The sequence below is a fragment of the Manis pentadactyla genome, chromosome 6 (genome assembly GCF_030020395.1).
Source record: "Manis pentadactyla isolate mManPen7 chromosome 6, mManPen7.hap1, whole genome shotgun sequence".
NCBI lineage: Eukaryota > Metazoa > Chordata > Mammalia > Pholidota > Manidae > Manis > Manis pentadactyla.
In genome coordinates this window covers 25322404-25344932 of record NC_080024.1, presented here as the reverse complement: position 1 = coordinate 25344932, position 22529 = coordinate 25322404, and the positions used below count along the sequence as shown (strand labels likewise).

The 22529-nt window shown below is 35.7% G+C and overlaps 1 protein-coding gene across 22 annotated transcripts in view; it reads left to right on the top strand.

Moving 5' to 3' along the window:
- The window catches only part of MAP2 (microtubule associated protein 2), a 283777-nt gene that overhangs the window by 192235 nt on the left and 69013 nt on the right, over positions 1 to 22529 (top strand). For all 22 annotated transcript variants that reach the window (XM_057503615.1, XM_057503613.1, XM_057503612.1 and 19 more), the window contains one exon: positions 18958 to 19242. In XM_057503615.1, coding sequence (XP_057359598.1) covers positions 18981 to 19242 — 262 coding nt within the window. In that variant the 5' untranslated portion in view covers positions 18958 to 18980. The remainder of the gene's footprint in view (positions 1 to 18957; positions 19243 to 22529) is intronic.

The window sequence follows — 22529 nt, the reverse complement described above, 5'->3', positions numbered from 1 at the left end:
GTATCTTACTCCAAGTTAGCTTCAAACACACCGTGCTCATTATGCCCAGCCCAGCGCCTGTATACCTACATCACCCACCCCCTTCCTGGAACATCTTACCTGTTTCTTTGAATAGGTAGCACCCTCCCTATTACTTGAGTCTCTCCTCTGAGCTCACCTCCTTAGAGATACTTCCCTGACCACCCTATCAAAAATAGTGCCTTTCTCTTGCCTTTGTAAATTTTTTCATTTTATATTATACATTAATATTAGAAATGTTAAATTAATGTAATGTTAAATGAAAAAGTAATACTCATATTAAATATTAAATTTTGTGTTTTAATTATGTGTTTGGTTACTCTATACTTTATTAAAATGTAACTTTCATAAGATAGGAATTTTATTTGACCTGTAGCACATGGAGAGACCTCCCTGTGTCTCTAAATAAAGATCTTGTATCTTTTCCCATCTCCAATCTCACTACTACTACCTTAATTCAAACTCATATGTGCTCTCTTATTGATCATTGCGTTATTGATCATCTATCCACTTTTCCTGTTTTCTGACTATAACCTTCTACAAGTCTTTCTCTGGCTCATCTTACCATTCATTTGCTTAAAGTGTCTCTGTGGTCTGCCATTAATAATGATAATATTTATACTGCACAGCTTGAAAAACAAGATGCTTCCTCATCTGAACACTTTCCTCTCTTTGCGATATTTCCCGCTGCTCCTCTTTCTGGCACTCTGAAACATCCTTGGTGCTTTCCAGCATGTTTCCAGTTCTCTTATGCCCTCATGTCTCTGTGTGGCTGTTTTGGGGTATAGAATTGGGCCATTGTCCACCATGAATGCCCTTCAAGATTGAAAGCAAGTTTTGACATTCTGAAGTCTCCTTTGAACTTCCTAATTTCTGTAGAACATCCATAGAATCCCTTTATACCTCGACTAAAGCATTTATCATTTTGTCACCTAAATTTTGTTGATGTGTTGGTTTCTCCCAGTAGCTCCTTAAGACCAAAAACAGAGTCTTGATTGTATTTGCATATCTTCAGCATCTAGAACCATGCCTGTGACATAATAGGAGTTCAGTAAATATTCTTAAATTTCACTCACTGTCAGAAGAGAAAATTTCCCAACCTCGTATTTCTTTCTTTACTGCTCATACTTAAAGCACTTACCTCACTTACTTTCTTTTAATTAAAGATGAATAAGTTAAGTTCTGTCTTATTTTTAAATTATTCCCAGAAAGACTTCTACTCTTTCCTAAGAAATTTTGGTTTCCTTCACATTTAACATCTCTGATGCCTCAGATGAGGTATAGTTATATACCGTAATTTGTGTTATCCTGAATTTACCAAGAAAATATTTACATTGAACTGAAATGTCTTTTTCCCTTTGTTTTTTATGATTAAAAGGCTAGACATGGAATATAGTTTTAGTTCTAGTATTCCATTAGAATTTATTTTTAAAAAACAATAAAGAGAGAAAAAAGAAAGATGAAATTAAATCTTGCTGCTTAGAAATTTTTAAACCAAAATCCCCACTGGAAATATGGATCTCATGTGATGGTACATGACATTTATTTGTGGCCGTTTGCTTGGAGAAAAGCAGTTATCTAGAGCATTTTTGTATCACTGAGTTTCTTGGTCTAATCTCAAGTTCACCCTTTTTTGTGTGTAACTTTGAACTTTCTAACCTAAATTTGGAGAATTTCTTTTCCTTTTGATTTAGCTCTTAGTTTAATCCAAAATAAACTTTGAAAAAATCAAAGCAAATATTTTTGGCCCCATTCTTTCCTGGGTGAAGAGATTGCTTTTCCATCTATTTCTGTCAGATACTTTTGAATACTCTCATCTAGTATCAAGAGAAGAGGCCCTAAGTGGAAATGATAGACTATTTGGTTTGGCCAAACAGAGATCTGTGAGCCATGCCCTGGAAGTCCCATCACCCGTGTCCTCTAGTCTGATGCCATATTCTGACATTCTCTTTTAAAATAGTACAGCACCTCCTTTATAGGCTTTTGGAAATAATAAGAAAGGCATTTCTCACTGTAATTACTGATGCCTAAGTGTTTTGAGAAACATTGCTAAATAGATTTTGTGATCTTTTCTTTGTTGTAAAACTAAAGCCTGTTGTTTTTAAACAAAACCAAAAGGTTTCAATACAGCCTTTAAAAAAGATTATGTAGAATTGGTCCATATGCTTCCCTGTTGTTGAGAAGCCGTTTCTTAATTTCCAAATTTACTTCTGGTACCCAAGTTCCTCAGCGTGGAATTGAAAAGAATTTCAGAAAATGTTTTAGAGATTAATAGTGGCAGAAGCAGGAAGATGCTCCAGATTTTTCTATTCAGTATTTCTATAAAAACATTATGGTGAATTCCTGGATTTAAGGATTAAAAGTTTAAAAATCACGGAGTGCCAAATAAAAGCGCAGACAGAACCTGTCTGAATGAAGCAAGTTTCCTGCTTCCATGTGCCTCTTGCCTCATTTTATCTGGAGTCCCAGGAAGGCAAGCAGCTCTCTGCACTGGCCCTTTCTGCGTTTTCAGGAATATTGTTATCAGTAACACCTCTAACCGGCCCAAAGATTTCTCTCAGCATTGTCTGCCACTTTCTCTCCCCTTCTCCTACTGGCATTAAAATAGCAGCATAAAGTTCCTACCCTTTATCCATGCAGTTGTTAGGATAAAATGTTAACAATGCATTGGGTTTTTTAAAGAGTAAGCACTGTACAATGAATATACTTTAAAAATTAATATCCTGCTCAAAATTTTTGTAACTTTTCTAGAAATATGTTTCATTTTTAAATGAATGTTTTTTACATTCAAAATCATGCTTTTATTTGCTCTTGGCCAGGTCCTGTTTGCCTAACTTGCCCATGATGGGTCTGGTCTTACATCAAAGTGTTTTTACCTATGAGCCCACTGTATAATGTTGCCACTTCTGTGCCTATATTTCAGTAAGACTTTTAGATATGCAATTGGAATAGCTGTCTTTGTAGAAAAAATTAATCACTGTGGGTATTTGTCTCCTCAAATATTATTTCCAGCTTAATTTTTCACCATCTCATAAACGCAGACTAATTATATATATGTATTTCAGACCTGGCGGATTTAGCAAACTCGTGTCACATGATACCACTCCACAAGTTTGGCAGAATAGAACTAGCAAGCCATAAAAACTGACCTGATTTCTAGAATTCACTCCAGGGTACACAAAGACATGTCTGCTCAAAGAGATAAATCAAACAGTATATGAAGACTGACCCAGTTGAGTCAGACCCGAGTTATGAGGGAATTCTAAATGATAAGGAATCTGTGTGCTTCCTTCTTGGCCCAACTCTAAACGAATAGAGTGAACAAGGCTACTTTCGACTTAACTCAGAATCCCCCTGAGTTGCAATTACAGGCAGCCTTGACATGGCATCGCATAGCACACAGCCTGCGCTAAGTCCAAAAGAAAAAAGGGAAGAAAAAAGAAATTGATCTCCCTTATATGACTCATACTTTACTTTTAGATGACTCATTAGAAAATCAGTATTTAATATCATTAACTAGATTTTTGGAGTCTCCATAGTTGTAGAAGTTTGCTGTATTTATAAATACACATCATATAAACATTCTGCAGTCATCTATTTTTCTTTTTCAATATGTGTGACTCAAAAGGTTTACATTCATGGGGCATCTGTTATGCCTTCCATTATTGCATTTACTGTGCTATCTTGTAACATACTTTTCAAACATATCTGCCTTCCTCAGTGTAGTGTGAGCTCTTTGTTGCCAGAATCTATATCTTAACCGTCATTGAGTTCCTAATACCTAAAAGAATTCCTGGTATAAAGCTGGTATTTAATAAATGTTGACTGAATGAGATATTAGAGCTCTTTATCATTATGTAATGTCCTTCTTTATCTCTTGTTCCTTTCTTTGTTTTGAAGTCTATTTTGTCTGATACTAGTACTGCAACACCTGCTTTTTTCTCCCTATTGTTTGCATGAAATATCTTTTTCCATCCCTTGACTTTTAGTCTGTGCATGTCTTTGGGTTTGAGGTGAGTCTCTTGTAAGCAGCATACAGATGGATCTTGTTTATTTATCCATTCAGTGACTCTATGTCTTTTGATTGGTGCATTCAGTCCATTTACATTTAGGGTGATTATTGATAGGTATGTACTTATTGCCATTTCAGGCTTTAGATTCATGGTTACCAAAGGTTCCAGGTTACTTTCCTTACTATCTAAGAGTCTAACTTAACTCACTTAGTATGCTATTACAAACACAGTCTAAAGGTTCTTTTCTGTTTCTCCTCCTTTTTCTTCCTCCTTCTTTCTTTATATATTAGGTATCAAATTCTGTACTTTTTGTCTATCCCTTGATTGACTTTGGGGATAGTTAATTTAACTTTGCATTTGCTTCATAATTAGCTGTTCTACTTTCTTTACTGTAGTTTTATTACCTCTGGTGACAGCTATTCAACCTTAGGAACACTTCCATCTATAGCAGTCCCTCCAAAATAGACTGTAGAGATGGTTTGTGGGAGGTAAATTCTCTCAACTTTTGCTTATCTGGAAATTGTTTAATTCCTCTTTCAAATTTAAATGATAATCTTGCCGGATAAAGTAATCTTGGTTCCAGGCCCTTCTGCTTCATGGCATTATATACATCATGCCACTCCCTTCTGGCCTGTAAGGTTTCTGCTGAGAAGTCTGATGTTAGCCTGATGGGCTTTCCTTTGTATGTGATCTTATTTCTGTCTCTGGCTGCTTTTAACAGTCTGTCCTTATCCTTGATCTTTCCCATTTTGATTAGTGTGTGTCTTGGTGTTGTCTTCCTTGGGTCCCTTGTGTTGGGAGATCTGTGGATCTCCATGGCCTGAGAGACTATCTCCTTCCCCAGCTTGGGGAAGTTTTCAGCAGCTACCTCCTCAAAGACACTTTCTATCCCTTTCTCTCTCTCTCCTTCTTCTGGTATCCCTATAATGCGAATATTGTTCCGCTTGCATTGGTCACACAGTTCTCTCAATATTCTTTCATTCTTAGAGATCCTTTTTTCTCTCTGTGCCTCAGCTTCTTTGTATTCCTCTTCTCTAGTTTCTATTTCATTTATTATCTCCTCCACCATATCCAACCTGTTTTTAATACCCTCCATCATGCTCTTCAATGACTGAATCTCCAACCTGAATTCATTCCTGAGTTCTTGGATGTCTTTCCATACCTCCATTAGGATGTTGATGATTTTTATTTTGAACTCCCTTTCAGGAAGGGTCACGTGGTCCATATCATTTAAATCTTTCTCGGGAGTTGTTTTAATAATTTTACTCTGGACCAGGTACCTTTGACGTTTCATGTTTGTATATGGCGCCCTCAAGTGTACAGAAGCTCTATTCTGGAGCTGCTCAGCCCCTGAAGCAATGTCAGGGGTCGCAGGGGAGCAGTACTGGTGCCTGGGGGTAGGAAAGAGCTGTTCCCCACCTCCTGGCTGCTGTACCTGTCTCCACTGCCTGAGCCAGTGGGCCAATCACACAGGTATAAGATTTTGTCCCAAAGCAGCCGGATATGGATCTCTCCACAAGCGGCCGGAATCCCAGTCTCCCCAGGAACTCTGCCCGTATTAACTTTCCAACCTGGTAGTCATGCGAGTCTCATGAAAGCACCATGAAATGTAGGTTTGTGCTCCCAGAGCGGATCTCCAGGGCTAGGTACTCAGCAGTCCCAAGCCTTCCACTCCCTTCCTGCTCTGTTTGTCTTCCTCCCGCCGGTGAGCTGGGGTTGAGGAAGGGCTCGGGTCCCGCGGAGCCACAGCTCTGGTACATTACCCCATTCGGTGAGGTCTGCTCTTTTCTCCAGGTGTGGGCAGTCTGACGCCGCCCTCTTTCCTGTTGCTCTCTCAGGATTAGTTGTACCAACTATATTTTCTAATTGTATCCAGTTTTAGGAGGAAGCCTCTGCTCTCCTCTCATGTCGCCACCTTTAATCCTCTCCCCTGAATGAGATATTAGAAAGCATAATAAATATACTGAGGATTGATAACAATCTGAAAATTAGATGAAGTCTTAATACATATGCACTAAAGCAATTCACCAACAGTATTTCTCAAGAAAATAATCCAGTTCTTTAGCTACTTAGGCTCTCTATCTTTTTCTGAACACTTGCTATTTCCTTCTTTAAATGTCTCATCAGAAGAATGCAACCTGATCAGGTTGTGTGTGATTGTAACCTACTGTAACATATCAAAAGGAAAAAAATTAAAAAAAGGAATTCCATCTTATATGACTCATAAAACTTCAAGGAAAATATTCCCTAACACTATACAGATTAATGAAAAAGAGCTCTTTAGAACATAGTACGTAACTAGACCACAAACTGAAATTAATAAAATAATTTCAGTCATTTTAGATCAATAAAATATGAGCTCCTTCAGCATAAGGGCTGTATATTTTTCTTCTATTCTCAATCATTCCCTGTTACCTGTTACATAGAGCCTTTCCATTAATGGTTTGGAGACATTCTTCAACAAGTAATTGTTTGATAAATAAAGATTTGTAGTTTTAGAGTTGGAATTCATTTTAGAAGTAATATAGGGCAATGTCCTATCAGTCAAAATCAAGCTTGATTCTATAATTTTCATAACAGGATGGTCTTTGCTTGATCTTATCTACTGACAAGGAGTGCATTGAGTTCAAAGGACTACAGAAGACAAGGTCTATGGACTGATTATGCTGTTAAACTATATACACTTATTACATTTGGAATAAATTTTAATTGAAACATGTTAGAGGCAAAGCATCAGTCACATGGCTTACATTTGTGGAAAGAATTGTCCATCAAAAGATAAAGGCACTGAGCAGCTCAGATAAAGTGGCAAGAAACAGAGTAAATGGTATCTTGCTTAAAATTCCCCAGGACTTCATCCCCTCTTCTGCCTTAATTAGCAGAGAGCAAATCCCATTCAGGGAAAATCATTAAGTATTTAATTTTTGAATTTATGCTTTTACATACATTCCTCACTTCCAGTTCACCATCATTTTTTTTTTTGGTTTCATTAATATACAATTACATGAGCAACATTATGGTTACTAGATTCCCTCCATTATCAAGTCCCCACCACATACTGCATCACAGTCACTGTCCATCAGCTTAGTAAGATGCTAGAGAATCACTACTTGTCTTCTCTGTGTTATACTGCCTTCCCCATGCCCCGCCCCCTACATTATGTGTGCTAATTGTAATACCCGCTTTTCCCCCTATCCCTCCCTTCCCACCCATCCTCCCCAGTCCCTTTCCCTTTGGTAACTGTTAGTCCATTCTTGGGTTCTGTGAGTCTGCTGCTATTTTGTTCCTTCAGTTTTTTCTTTGTTCTTATACTCCACATATGAGTGAAATCATTTGATACTAATCTTTCTCCACCTGGCTTATTTCACTGAGCATAATACCCTCCAGCTCCATCCATGTTGTTACAAATGGTAGGATTTGTTTTCTTCTTATGGCTGAATAATATTCCATTGTATATATGTACCACATCTTCTTTATCCATTAATCTACTGATGGACACTTAGGTTGCTTCCATTTCTTGGCTATTGTAAATAGTGCTGCAATAAACATAGGTGTGTATATGTCTTTTTGAATCTGAGATGTTGTATTCTTTGGGTAAATTTCTAGGAGTGGAATTCCTGGGTCAAATGGTATTTCTATTTTGAGTTTTTTGAGGAACCTTCATGCTGCTTTCCACAATGGTTGAACTAATTTACATTCCCACCGCAGTGTAGGAGGGTTCCCCTTTCTCCACATCCTCGCCAACATTTGTTGTTGTTTGTCTTTTGAATCCTAACTGGTGTGAGATGATCTCATTGTGGTTTTAATTTGCATTTCTCTGATGATTAGCAATGTGGAGCATCTTTTCATGTGCCTGTTGGCCATCTGAATTTATTCTTTGGAGAAGTGTCTGTTCAGCTCCACTGCCCATTTTTAATTGGATTATTTGCTTTTTGTTTGTTGAGGTGCGTGAACTCTTTACATCCATTCATTTTGGATGTCAACCCTTTATTGAATCTGTCATTTATGAATATATTCTCCCATACTGTAGGATGCCTTTTTCTTCTGTTGATGATGTTCTTTGCTATACAGAAGCTTTTCAGCTTGATATAGTCCCACTTGTTCATTTTTGCTTTTGTTTCCCTTGCCCGGGAAGATATGTTCATGAAAAGGTTGCTCATGTTTATGTCCAACAGATTTTTGCCTATGTTTTTTTCTAAGAGTTTTATGGTTTCATGACTTACATTCAGGTCTTTGGTCCATTTCAAACTTAATTTTGTGTATGGGGTTAGACAGTGATCCAGTTTCATTCTCTTACATGTAGCTGTCCAGTTTTGTCAACACCAGCTGTTGAATACGCTGTCATTTCCCCATTGTATGTCTATGGCTCCTTTATCGTATATTAATTAACCATATATGTTTTGGGTTAATATCTGAACTCTCTGTTCTGTTCCACTGGTCTGTGGCTCTGTTCTTGTGGCAGTACCAAATTGTCTTGATTACTGTGCCTTTGTAGTAGAGCTTGAAGTTGGGAAACGAGATACCCCTGCTTTATTCTTCCTTCTCAGGATTGCTTTGGCTATTCAGGGTTTTGTGGTTCCATATGAATTTTAGAACTATTTGCTCTAGTTCATTGAAGAATGCTGTTGGTATTTTGATAGGGATTGCATTGAATCTGTAGATTGCTTTAGGCAGGATGGCCGTTTTTTTGACAGTATTAATTCTTCCTAGCCAAGAGCATGGGATGAATTTCCATTTGTTAGTGTCCTCTCCATCATTCTTTTTTTTTCTTTACATGACTGCCATTTTCTACTCCAACTTTTCAGGTTTTATTTGTTTTTGTTTTTCTTTAATTCTAGCATCTTTTTGTGATAAATAGCCCTGCCTTCAAGTTCACCTGGGTTGTGGCCCTGGTCCCACCACCCATAAAGAAATCTCTGAAGCATCTCTGAAGATTTCAAGCTGGAAAAAGTTTGAAACAAGATCATTAATTGTCAAAATCCAAATTACAATTTCCCTCTTAAGCTTTTGACCCTGAAGCTTAAATTTATTCTTAAAGAAAATTTTATTAAAGTTATTATGATGAATTTCTCCTCATATAAGAAAGAAAAATACTGATCTAGGGGTCAAAACTAATTTGTTCATTGGTTGTAAATTTAGTCACATGGTTATGAAACTAACATTCATATTTAGCACCATTTCTGTTTACAAGTGGGAGAGCCAGGATTCCACTCTAATTTTCTCTCATTTCCTGTTTGGAAATCTATTACTTATTCCACCATATCGCCAATACCTTAGTGCTGTTCCTTAGTTAATATCATCAGTAGAGGCTAAAGCTTTGGAGCATTTTAAATGTAATTTATTTCTGATATGTATATAAGGTATTTATTAGTCCTCTTACATAATGTGAAAAAGTGCTGAGAAATAATATAAAGCTCTGACGTATAGGTTATGCACCATGGTCACATCAAGCACCTTACCCAGTTAAATGTTGCTATCAGTGGAACAGGCTTTTGGAGTTAATGTGGTTATATTGATTGGATTCTCTTTTTTGTTCCAGCCCCATTGCACCAGTCTCTTTACTTGGTGAAAGAGCAAGCAATGGACTGGGTACTAGTGGATTTGGCTTCTCATTCCACATCTCCCTGGATGTGTCTAACTTGCTCAAATAATTATTCTCTCTGGCCTCAGTTTTTCAATATGCAGCAAACCATGCACTGTATCCTATTGCTAAAAATGTTCAAATAAAAGGCATTAAATGGTAACAAACAATAGGTAACATGTATTGGACACTTCCATCTTGCCTGGAATTATGCCTTATTTGTGTTATCTAATTCTGAAAATAACCTAAAACTGGCTCTTTTTGTACTCTGTATCCGTCATCATCAAAAGTAATTAGGCACCTACCAACTTCCTTCATACAAGTTGTTTGTTAGTCATGGTGTCTGATGGTGAGTCATCCTTATAGGTATTTTACAATCAGCCTAAAAGGAGCAGAGAAGACATGAAACAAATATCTGGATTTTCAACTTAACTTTTTCATGTCATGAAGAACTTTTTCCTCAGGTTTGCATAGAAGACAAAGAAAAGGAGTACAGCGTTATAGTCAATTCATCAAGTATTTAAGCTCTGAATGCCTTAGCATTTATAAAGAAGGATATAGATTATACATAAACTTCTAATACTGTTAGGGGCCAACACAAAAGTTTCTGCTTCGTATTACTGGCATGGAAACTAATAGATTAAGGCATGACTGATCCAATTTAGGAAAAGGAAACAATATTCATGTGCTTAGTTGTATTATATAACAAGTTGTTTTATTCTTTTGCTCATCTTTGGATATGCAGCAGTACAAAATTATAATCCCAGTGTTTTTATTGAACCAATACATTACATGATAACAGGGCAGAAAATGTTATAGAAAACATTCTATAACTGTCCATGCCAAGTGCATTATAAAAATGGAGACATGCCTATCTGGCACGCAGTGTATTTTTCCTTTAGATTTTCCAAGCTTTTATTATTTCTCTTTTTGCCAATTTTTGAGAGTATTTAGTGCTGCCTAGTAATAAGTATAATCAGTGACAATTTCTGTGCTTTGTGATCTTTCTAATATTGTAACCCAAAGGAAAACAATGAGGTCTGTGGTTATATGGGAATCCTGAGAGAAGAAATTCTACACTGCTAAATGACATTTTCAGCATACATTTCCGTTATCTAGTTATCAAATCATTCAGTTACTTCTTTGAGAGTTCTGAATAGCACGTATCACACCATGCCTATTACTGACACTCATCTCCAAAATGATTTAACAGGTAAAGACAATTATAATTGGATTTGAGATATTTTAAGGAAGTGTGTTTGTGTCCTAAACCATTAATGAATGCCAAGGAGTATCTAAAATGATATTCTAATGACAATTTGAAGACATAGATAGACTGTTCAAGGACTAGTCATCATTTTCACAATATGAAGTAGGTTTATTACCACAGATAGTGGGTAATTTTCAACATTCTTCTGAGACATTTCTGCTTCCCTCAAGTAGGATTATATACAACAAAGACCTGGGTATTCCCAGGAAGCTGATTAAAAGCAGTCAGTCCTAAGATTGGTCTCCATCTTCTCATCATAAATGTCTTGAACTGAGGAAGCCAAATGTTCAGCTCCTATTTGTTAGAATGATCATGTGACCCTTTGAGATAATTTTCTTAACTTCTTTCTGCAGTGATTTTACAGGGATGTTTCATATGTGTGTTTCTATCACTCTCTGTACTCTTCTGAAGTCCTGTGCAGCAGGCTTGCCTGAAAACACATCTTCAAACTTTAGCATATCAGAAACACCTGTCAAATTTTTAAAATATCGATTTCCAAACCCCATACCCAGAAAATTCTAATTTGTTAGATTGATGTTGGAGATAATTGGCTGAAAACACCTTAAAATACATTGGAATGGATTATCACCGAGGATCATTTCACTTTCAACTTTTTCTGAAATGGGATGAAATAATTTATCTTAAAGATATATAAACCCAAATGTCACATGGTCTCTATAATGTATACTAGGATTGAGGATCTATTAATTTATGTGAGCTGGTGTTATTTTTCATATGATCTCAGTGGAGTTAGAACTTCAGTCCCATTTCTTTTACCATGCCTGAAACTTACATTCAAAACCATTCTCTTCTCACCCGCTAAGCTAATGTTGGCCAAAAATCCACTGCTGGCAGAACCTTTTCCCATATGTTTATTGTGAGGTAGGAGGTTGATGTTTAATTCATTCAACATTCAATAAATACTTGAAACCCAGCTTAAGACTAAATGGTGTTTTGATCGGTTTGTATAGTATTATAATGTTTTAGTTGTGTGCATCTTAGTTTTGCATGACCCTTTTCATACTTGGAAGGAAAAAAACTTCCAACTAAGTAGGTAGAAAATTAGGAAATGGTTTCTCTTTGAGTAAAATTTATCTCTGATTTGCATCTTTAGCCCTGAATTTGCCCTGAGAAAAAAAATTCATCAGTAGCTCAAAGACAGCAAAGTTGTCAGGTACATTTTCTTCTGAGCATTTCTACTTACCTCGTATTCTTTCCCTTAACTAGTGGAGGAAATGTGACAGCTGCATCTTATTTTCTTGTATCTGTAAGTCCTCAGGGCATACCTACTCAGGAGCTACTCTTTGCTACACTTAAATATATCTATTTGCTACTTGCTCTAAAGAAAGAAAGTGCAGGAACTATCAGAGTATATCAAACTATTTTTTGTGTATAATATTCAGACAGTCCAATGACAAATGAGGGTCCAAATGAAAATGCTTCTCTTTTTAAGCTGACCTTTAAATGCATTAAATGCATTAAATTTTAATGTGCACATATTAGAACCCTTAGAGAGAACCAACGAAAGCATGTTACTTGGTTGCCTCCAATATGTTAAGTGATTTGTCATTTAAAGTTATCATTTGCTGATTAGCAATGCATGCTTGGGTGGTGATTAACACTATATTCTAGGGAAGATGGATAAAAGAAATTTTTTTTAAAAACTAATTTGTTATTTTTTCCAAGAAATCATAATTTGCACTAGCATTTGTTAACCCATAACCTACCTGAAAGATCTAAAATATTGTTAGGTCTTATAAAACATTTTGTATAGAAAAGGTTGATATCTATTTTGTATTTTATTCACTTTGTATACATGAAAGACAACATGAGAGTTATTGTGTGCTACATAATATTATATAACTTTCTCAAAAGAATGATACCCAAAATAAAACGTTGGAATTGTGTATAAAATAAGAAATAGAACACAAATTTGCAAATTCTTAGAATGAAATAAACGCTGCAGTTAAGCATTATGGTTCCTAGTAATTAAAGGAAAATATGGGAACAGATATTACCTGATTGTCTAAGGAATATCAGAAATCAGCAAAATACAAATTATCTTATTTCTAAATTCCAATGTAAATTAACGTTTTATAAATCCTATGTGAGAGATAATCATACATAAAATGCAATGTTTTCTAAAGTAATTTTACAGATTAGGAGGCAGGCTTTTCGGTTGCCTGCATGTAGACAAGTACAAATTTTTCCTCACAAAAACAAATACATATATAAATTTATGTAAATACCTGGACAGGCATGCTAGTAAAATCCCAGAGTTTTAAAATATAGAGTGTTACAGTCTTAGGTCTGGAAAATTTTTTAAGCAGATGTGTTTAGTTATAAGAGAATCTCAGTATAGTAGAAATATAATTATTGGTGTTGTAATCAATATTCTAGAAATCTGATAGTAACAATAACAGATCTACCATGAGCTACAAAATGTATCTCCAAGAGCTTACAAAATTGTATAAATTTTTCTATTTATTAAAAATCACCTAATATGTCTTTCATGAACCAGGGATTGAGTTTTGCCATATAACCATGTTTTATATTGAGTTGGATTTTTTCCTTTTTTCTGTTCTTCCTTTTGTTTTGTTGTTGTTTTTCCTTCCATTCTTTTACTTGTTTTATCTTTCTTTTATCTTTCTTTGGGTTTCTCAACTAGAATTATCTAAGAGATTTGGCTACTTGTAAGGCTCCTGATTCATGGTACTAAAGCCTTTAACTCAATGTGGGGACAAAGTACTTATTTCACTCTACAGCCTTAAATATGTATGCATCAAATCTATCTAAAAACAATATTGAATAATTGTACATATGTTAAATAGACAAAGAATTAATCCATGTACCATTTCAAATTGGAATTTAATGTGTAGAAAGACAGTTTTCATTCTGGTTGTATAATCATGATAGAGGTTGAATCTTCATTAGGTTAGATACATAATCAGTGACAAGCAGTATAGTTCAGCTCATGTCATTATAATCGAAGGTTGATAACAGACACCAAACACTAACAAACCTTAACATTTTTCATAATTATCCGTCAGTGAAATGAAAAACGACATGAGTGTTCTTGCTAAGGAGCATTCGATTAAGAGAACCAGATTTAAAGTTTATTGAGGGAAAAAGCTAGAATTTTAAGAACTGGAATTTGAAAAGCTGGAATTTTGATGAAAGTAGAGTAAGTCTGTCCTTACAGAACTTTCAAATATCAAGCGGAAATTGTTTAATAACAAAGGGTAGCAAAAATTGAAGCTCACCACTCAAGTACATAACTAATGTGTACAAGATCTTTTAGCTTCTTTTTGCAGCTGTGTATCTTAATTGAGAAGTATACTGGGACCCTATAATATGCAGCATAATAACCATGGCATGATAAAGCCAAGTGAAGTGTCTCATTCTGACATAAGTAGAAATTTGAATCACTCAGATTCCTTTTTTAAAAATCCACATTACAGGTAACTGTCTCGCCATTAATATTGTAATTTGTGTTCAGTTCTAACAGCTGAAACCCCCATTGCAATTTATTATAAACTGTAAAGCAGTATCTTGGACTTAGTACATTTCTTTTTAACTTTATAATTTTCTTGTCACATTATCAAGATCAGCTTTAGAGAAGGGAAAAGGGAGAAAAGTTCAGGTAGTTTTTGAGCTTAAGTATCAAACCAGAAGGTTGTGTAGCAGATCCCCAGCCATTCAGCAATTAGGAGCAGTTAGAATCTGTCATCCTTTGCAGTATGGGGAGAAGAGTCTTTCCGTTTACACAGTAGGAGTAGACTTACAATTTCTGGTACCTCACAAATTTCCTTTTGTAGACTTGGAGGGGATTGGCCTTTATCTCAGCTTTCTTATCTTCTTTAATTCCATATTCTAGGTTTTCAAAGAAATTCAGGTAAAAATAATATTGTACATCAGGAAGAAGAAATTAAAGGAAACTATGATCACTTTTAATTATGTTGTAATACCATTTTGAAGAGTGGAGATAACCTGTGACCCCAAAACTTTGATTAGGAATTTAAGTGAAATTTACTATAAATGGTTGCTATTTTAATAATATCATGTTGTGATTATAAGTGAATGTGGCCTAATAGTGTCTCCTTTGATTCCAGCAGCTTTTCAGTAGAACAGAAAGAAATCTTTCTGTCAATGTAGTTTTGTCAGAGCAATGCCAATTCTAGCCTGAAATCTCTAAAAATGATTGTAACTTAATAGATGATTAGACTGTGTAAATTCCAAAAACCCAGCAAATTAGAAAGTGATAGCTGATTAATCTGCAAACATTTTAAAGTGTATTATCTGAGTAGTCTTATCAGAAAGTCAGCTGAAGCATTTTAAGTAATAAATTCACTTTACTTTTTACCCTTGATATTAGTTAAAATCAGCATGGCCAGCCAGATTTTTCTTCTTACAAAATTAGTTTTTATTGATTCATTTAAAAAAGAATGCCATACTGTAAAGTATTGAATACTAAGGAGTTTACTTTTTAAAAGACTGGTCTCTTGAAAACAAACTATCTTAATATTTTATGTGGGTGCTGATAAGTTGACACTCTCCCTTGTTTGTTTAAGCATTGTGTTTTTAGGTTCAGGATGAGGATTTTTAGTCACTGACAGATCTTTTCCAGAAGCCTTTGGCTGGAAAGGAAATTGTCAATTTTAGTTGGGAGTTGGGAGTACTCAAATTGTTTAAGTACCTTGAATATCTATAGCTAGAACTCCCACAGTTAAATATGAGCTAAAGTGAAAACCTTAGTTCTTTCCCAAGCTGTTTTGGAAATGCTAATAAACATGGCATCAAAAAAAGGATTCTGAGGAAGACTGGTCAGGCTGCTTTGCCCATCACTGCTCCTCCCTGAGATCCCTGTGCCCAGTAGCATATCAGAAGCTCTTAGGAAGCTCATAGTATACATGCCCAGGTAACTCAGCACTTCTCAAGGTGATTCGAGCACTTTTCCCCTTGTGGTCTTTCTCCCAAATACACATAATGCAACTGAAATTATGGGAAAAAAAAAACAGACGAATGTCAGTAGAGTGGCTTCCTACAATTTACCTAACTGGTACTCTCAAGGTTTTCAAAATCATGGAAAGTCTGAGAGATTCTCACAGCCAAGAGGAACATAAAGAGACATGAAAACTAAATGTAGTGTATCCTAGATGGGATTCCAGAATAAAATAAAAGGACATTAGGTAAAAACTAAAGTAATCTAAATGAACTATGGACTTTAGTTATTAATAACATATTAATATTATTCATTGATTATAACAAAGGAGCCATATTAATATAAAACATTCATTAGGGAAACTGTGTGTACAGGTACATGGGAATTCTACAATCTGTTCAGTTTTTCTGTAAATCAAAAATTCTGTTCTAGAGATAAAACACCTATTAATTTAAAAAAGGGACATTAAGAAAGCATATACCTCTTTTTAATTTTTTTTATTGACGTATAGTTGATAATACAATCTTATATTAGTTTCAGATATACAACACACTGGTTCAACATTTACCCACATTATTAAATCCTCACCCCTCTAGTATAGGTACTGTCTCTCAATATAGGAAGATCTTACAGAATCATTGACTATATTCTCCATGAGGTACTACTATCCCTGTTACCAACTTACATTATGATTGAGAATTTTGTGCTTCTTTATCCCCCTCGCCCTCTCAACCCACCCCAACCCCTCCCCCATGGTATCCGCCAGTCACTTCTCAGTGTCTGTAAGTCTATTGCTATTTTGTTGAGTTTGTTTTGTTTTGTTTTTAGATTCCACAAGTAAGTGAAATCATATTTGTCTTTCGCCTCCTGGCTTATTTTGCTGAGCATAATACCCTCTAGGTCCATCCATGTTGTCACATATACTTCTTTATGTGAAACTTTTTTTAATTACAAGTGTTCAATCTGTGCACAGAATGGATTGAACCATATAAGAATATGGAAATTAAGCTATTCTGGTAAAATAAAAGTAATCAAAGCCTGTGAACATAAAGATACTGAGCCAAGAATCTCACTATCAATAAAATATTGTGATCTAGAAGGCCACAATTTGAATCTAGATAGTTTCTTCAGTCCATCAGACATGTGAAGTTGCCACAAAAACTCAAAAGAAATATAATCCTTAGACTCCTGAATTAGGTCCTTTGATATTTGACTGGAAGACATGACAAAACATCTTTTGAACACTGCAGAATCATCTCTAGGAAAGGTGTATTGAAGTTTTCAGAGGGAGATACACAGGCTTGACAGTTAATTCCGAGGATGTGCTCCTCTCATGAGTCTCAGACATTTGCCATGTCTGTCTTGGAACATTCATTCAGTCCTACACAATATCTGGGGACAGATTCACAAGTAACTCTTGTTATTGCACTTACCAAGTTTTCAGTCTCTTATGCCAGCAATTCCAGAAAAACTGGAAGTGTCACTATTTCAGACATGATGACTTTGTATAATTATAATAACAACAACAAAGGTAGTGACTTCTATTTTGAGCATCACTAGCCTATAGTACTTATTGGTCATGCCATCGACTATGCTGAGCCCTTTAGTTTTTTCTACTTAAACTTTGTAACAAACCAATGACTCAGGCATCATTGTCCTCGTTTTACAAGTGAGGAAACCCTTCTGTGCAAATGGTTCTTTGCACATTGTCAGTGATACAGGAATGCTACTTGATCTATTCACAAGCCCTTCAGTCAATGTTTTAAAAGCTAAACTTCTTACATCCTGCTTAACTACCTTCTTAGAGACAATCAATAGAACTTTTATGGGAAGCAATTTTGGGAGAAGTTTGGTGTTTTCATCAAGTTAGTTTAAATGAGTTCACTCTTCTAGCTCTTCCTGGTATGAAAAGAAAACTAGAATGGGCACCTGAGGATAACATCCAAAGTCAGTAAAAAACAGACGATGCTTGTTAGGAATCTGGTAGGAAAACTTACTTTCTTTACAGCTTAATTGGTTTGTGACTATCTCTAAACAAACCTTGGTAGCCAGCAGTAAATTAGTTTCAGTACAATTTTTTTTTCTTGTTTAGAGGTTTTTGCTTGAGTTACTGTGTTTGAAAAAGAGGAAGTGTTCTTAGTTTCCATCAGGGACAGTTGCCTGTGTCGTCACGTATGTTACCATCCTCACTGTGGGGACAGCAGGCTCTCAGTGAGACTACATAGCTGCCAACAGCTTTACAAAACCGAGTCATGAATCACCTCTCATCAACTACACCTCTAAACTGAGTGGCATCAGCATATAAATGAAGGCTGTGCAAAACACCTACTCCACAACTTATTCAAACTTTAATTTACACCTATATGATATATGATCTATGTCAGTGATTTAATTTTTCAAGATCTGATTTCACTTAGTTGTGAAGTAATACCATAAAGTAGGACATAGTTCTAATACTATACTTTGTGTCCTTTCTCTATGTAAGATTTATACTGAGAGAAAATACCATGCCCCCCTAATCTGTAGATAAGGTTCAGGGAAATTCACTAAAAAATATTAAGTCAAAACTATCTTTCTTGTAATACACAACATCTGGAATAACATAGCCACCTCTGATTTGAACTGAACACTTTGCAACTGAAAACGCTAATATGTTGACTACGTCCTTTTCTAGGTTTCAGGAAGAGTTTTGTTTTTAAAAGAGTACTTGGAATAATTTTCCATAATCCAACATTTCTCCTCAGCCATTCCTTTTCCCACCTTTTTCTACCCAGTTTTCTCATACTGCAGGTTTTCCCTCTACTGAAGGATTACTTGACTCTACAGTCAATTGATGTCAGTGAAAGTTAACTAAAATGTGTCCTTAAATGCCAAACAGTAGCTTAAAAAAAAAAGGATATATAGATTGATAATGATCTTATATTGAAAGAATAGATATGTCATAAACGATCTATATAAGACAAGGCATTAACAAGGGTTACCTCTTGATTTTGAAAGTGGATTATTGGACATGTTTACTTTTGGTCATAGCAAACCACTTAGCTTGCTATAATTTGCCCTATCTTGATACTGCTAATGTCAGATCATATTTTGCCAAAACTAATGGCTACTATTTTTCTTTTTCCAATCACAGGAGAGGTCACAGGGCATTAAAGAATGGCAGATGATCGGAAAGATGAAGCAAAGGTGCCTCACTGGACCTCAGCTCAACTAACAGAGGCGTCTGCACACCCACATCCACCTGAGATTAAGGATCAAGGCGGGGCAGGGGAGGGACTGGTCAGAAGCACCAATGGATTCCCGTACAGGGAGGACGAAGAGGGCACCTTTGGAGAGCACGGGTCACAGAGCACCTATCCAAGTGCCAAAGAGAATGGGATCAATGGAGAGCTGACCTCAGCTGACAGAGAAACAGCAGGTAACCGAGGGCTCTTCTGTCACCAGTGCTTACTTTGCACTTTGAAGTCTGTTTAGTCTGAAAGCAGGTTGATTTATAGCGCTGATCTTGTTTCACTGGTGCCAGGACTGAAATTCCAGTCCATCAGGGGAAATTGACACCAAAAGGAGAGAGAAAATGTGGAAACTAGCCCAACTTACCCCCAAATTAGTTGCATTCTCAATTTCATCTCCCTATTTAGTTTTTACCACTTTAATTTTAATAGACAAATGGCTCTGTGTGTGTGTGTGTTTTGCTAATAATTATCAGCATTTTAATTCATTCAGAAATAACTATCGAGTCGTATTGGACCTAAATCCAATTGATTGATAGCATATTTACTTTTTTTGGGCAGAAAGGAATGTCAAGTCCATCTCTTGGCCTTTAAAAAGAAAAAAGAGGGCACCATGTAAGAACTTATTCACTAAAAAAGAAGAACTTATTCACTATGTAAGAACTTGTTCACCATGTAAGAACTTGTTTGTTATGCTTCAGAAGATTGGAGACTGTTGAGAATTAGGCTTGGGGTTGATTAATGATTGTGCATTGAGTCCTCTATACAGAATTTTATTGTTGTTAACAACCATTTGATCAATAAATATGAGAGATGCCCTCTCAAAAAAAATAAAATGAAAGAAAAAAAAAAGAAAAAAGAGGGAATAAAAGGAAAAGAAAGAAAACAAACATACACACATACACAGGAACCATTTCATACTTCCCCAGATATCTTTGTAAGAAGTAATAGGCAGCTAATTTAAGAACATAATATAATGTGCATTTAAGTCCTTTCTTTCAAAGTATAATTTCTACCAAGACTTCTTTATTCTAACATTGAGAATATTGTCATTCATAGTATGATCATTACATAGCATTAAGGGCTTAGAGAAACACTTAACTTGCACTGTAATACTCTTCACCATTACTTTCCTTCTTTCTGTAATTTAGAATTTAATGCATTTAAACACAGTAACTTGTACACATGCTAAGTAAATTACAAGCAGTAAGAGGCTGTGTCTCTTCAGAGTCATCCCTTACTTATTCAAAGACTGGTTTTCTACACTCAATCCTTAGCAACACTTATCAACTGTATGCTCTATAAAAAATCTATTTACATTTTAGTGGGAAAATATGAAAGCCATTTTAAATTACTGAAGAGAAATTATGTAAGTACACAGTGTAATTTTTTTTTTAATCCACACATTTGACAAACTACTGTTGAGCATTTTCTATATGCAGGTATGTTAGCTTCTGTGCCAGGGCATATGCAAGGAATGGTCCCTAAACTTCATGGAATGGATGAACTAGTAACAGACAGAAGACCTTTGTGTGCAATTATTCAAATACAAAACATAATGTGTTAAACACCAAAAGAGCAGCATGCAAAAACTAAGTTGAAAGGGCATTGTTTCTACTTAGGCCATATTTCTCAAATTGTGCACAGTTCAGCCTTGAGGCATTACAGCAAACAGGGATGTGGCAGAGTATTTTAAATACTTAATGGAAGCAAAGCAATACTCAATGTCTGTCAAATGTGACATAAACTATTAGCTCAAGGTAATTCACAGTTTCAACTTTAAATCACACTACATTCCTTTTGTAGTGCATAGTACCCAACACCCCATTAGTTAGAAAGCATGGCTAAGAATGAAATTAAAATACTGTTTTTACTTTTCATGGTTACAATGAGGATTAAATGAGATAGTGAAATGAACAAAGTGAATGGCTCAATAAATATTATATACTAATTACCAGTAATATTATTATTGGTGGTGGTAGTGGTATCAAATTGGACAACACTCTTGATCAGGATTATTTTTCTACAGTTAAGTATAATACAGCTTGAAGAGGGTGGTGATGTCAGGAGTACTGCTAACTAGGAAGATTTTGAAGGAATTGAGGCATGGGATGGGGACATGTTAGAGAAAAATGGTTGTGGGGATGGAAACAGATAATGTGATAGACCCAAGATTTTTCTTAGCATCATATCCTGCAACACCTAACAGCACACCTCAAATACACTCCAAATGTGTGTTGAATGAATGAATGAATGAATGCAAAAGAAGAAAGAAAGTCCTCAAATCAATGCTGAAAAGTATTAAAAAGTCTTCCTTTGTGTCTTGGACTCTCGCCAGTTGACTCCATCTGACTCTTATGGAGGCTTGTAATGCAGTCAAGAAAAATATCACCACAGCATGTTTGGTCAAGCAGTGGGGAACCAACATTACTCCCTATTTCATTTTTCAATAGTCTTAATCAAGTATTTAAGAGCATCAGAAAAATCTGTTTGCCAGGTCAGTGTGTCCTCACCAGCTTGAGGAAATAATATAAATTAAAAAGAGACTGAGATGTTTCTTTTAAATTATGGGTTCAGGACCATTCAGAGTTAATTTTTAATTCAGCTCAACATATATTACATGAATCTTAAATTACCTTTGGGAGACTGATTACGAAAGTTGTATGTGTATGTTTCTGGTGGCAAAAGCTGTGAAAAGCCAGCTGTGGATCACCAGAGCGACGTGTCCAATGCAAACTATGGTGTGATTTTCAACTAATGCCCTCCAGAAGGAGCACGCCAGGTTATTGAATCCATAAGATATTCATACGTGGAAAGCTGTGGGAAAGGAAAATGTAAAACATTGTCTTCTTATACCTACAATAAGTTACTGTTCAATTAAATTTCTCTCCAAACTTTAGCTTAATTAAGTAATACCTTTTATTATTGATAGTTTATATAAAACTGTTTCAGAAATTACACACAAGAATCATCCCTAGTAAAAGAAGTGTTCTTAAATCTCAAATATGGTCTTTAAAAAATGCTCTTTGATGATGAAGACTACTGATAAGAGCTGCCATTATATTTTGAGGTGATTATTTAAAAGAGCACCAGGGAGCTATATACCACCCCACTCGTTTATCATGCACTTATGATGAGCTATCCGTGTCTTGCGTTTTTCCCCTGTAAGGGATGCTCTCAGGGCATTTAACGTGCAGCATTGGCCGGTGACATCCGGTCCTCAGCGGTGTGTTGTGTCTCGGTCATTCCAGGCTGAATCCAAAGATCTTTCTTCTGTTTTCCTTCTTTGTCATAGTGCTCCCTTCATTTTGAGAAAGAAAGCTTTTCCCCAGGGTTGTTTATTTTTATCCATCTCTAAAAACAAGATCACCTGATGAGTAAATCTCAGTCATCCCATCTCTGTCCTCCCTCCTTCATCAGAGTGGGCTTACTTCAGCCAGAAACCCTACCTCATTCTCTCTTCACCCATCCTTTT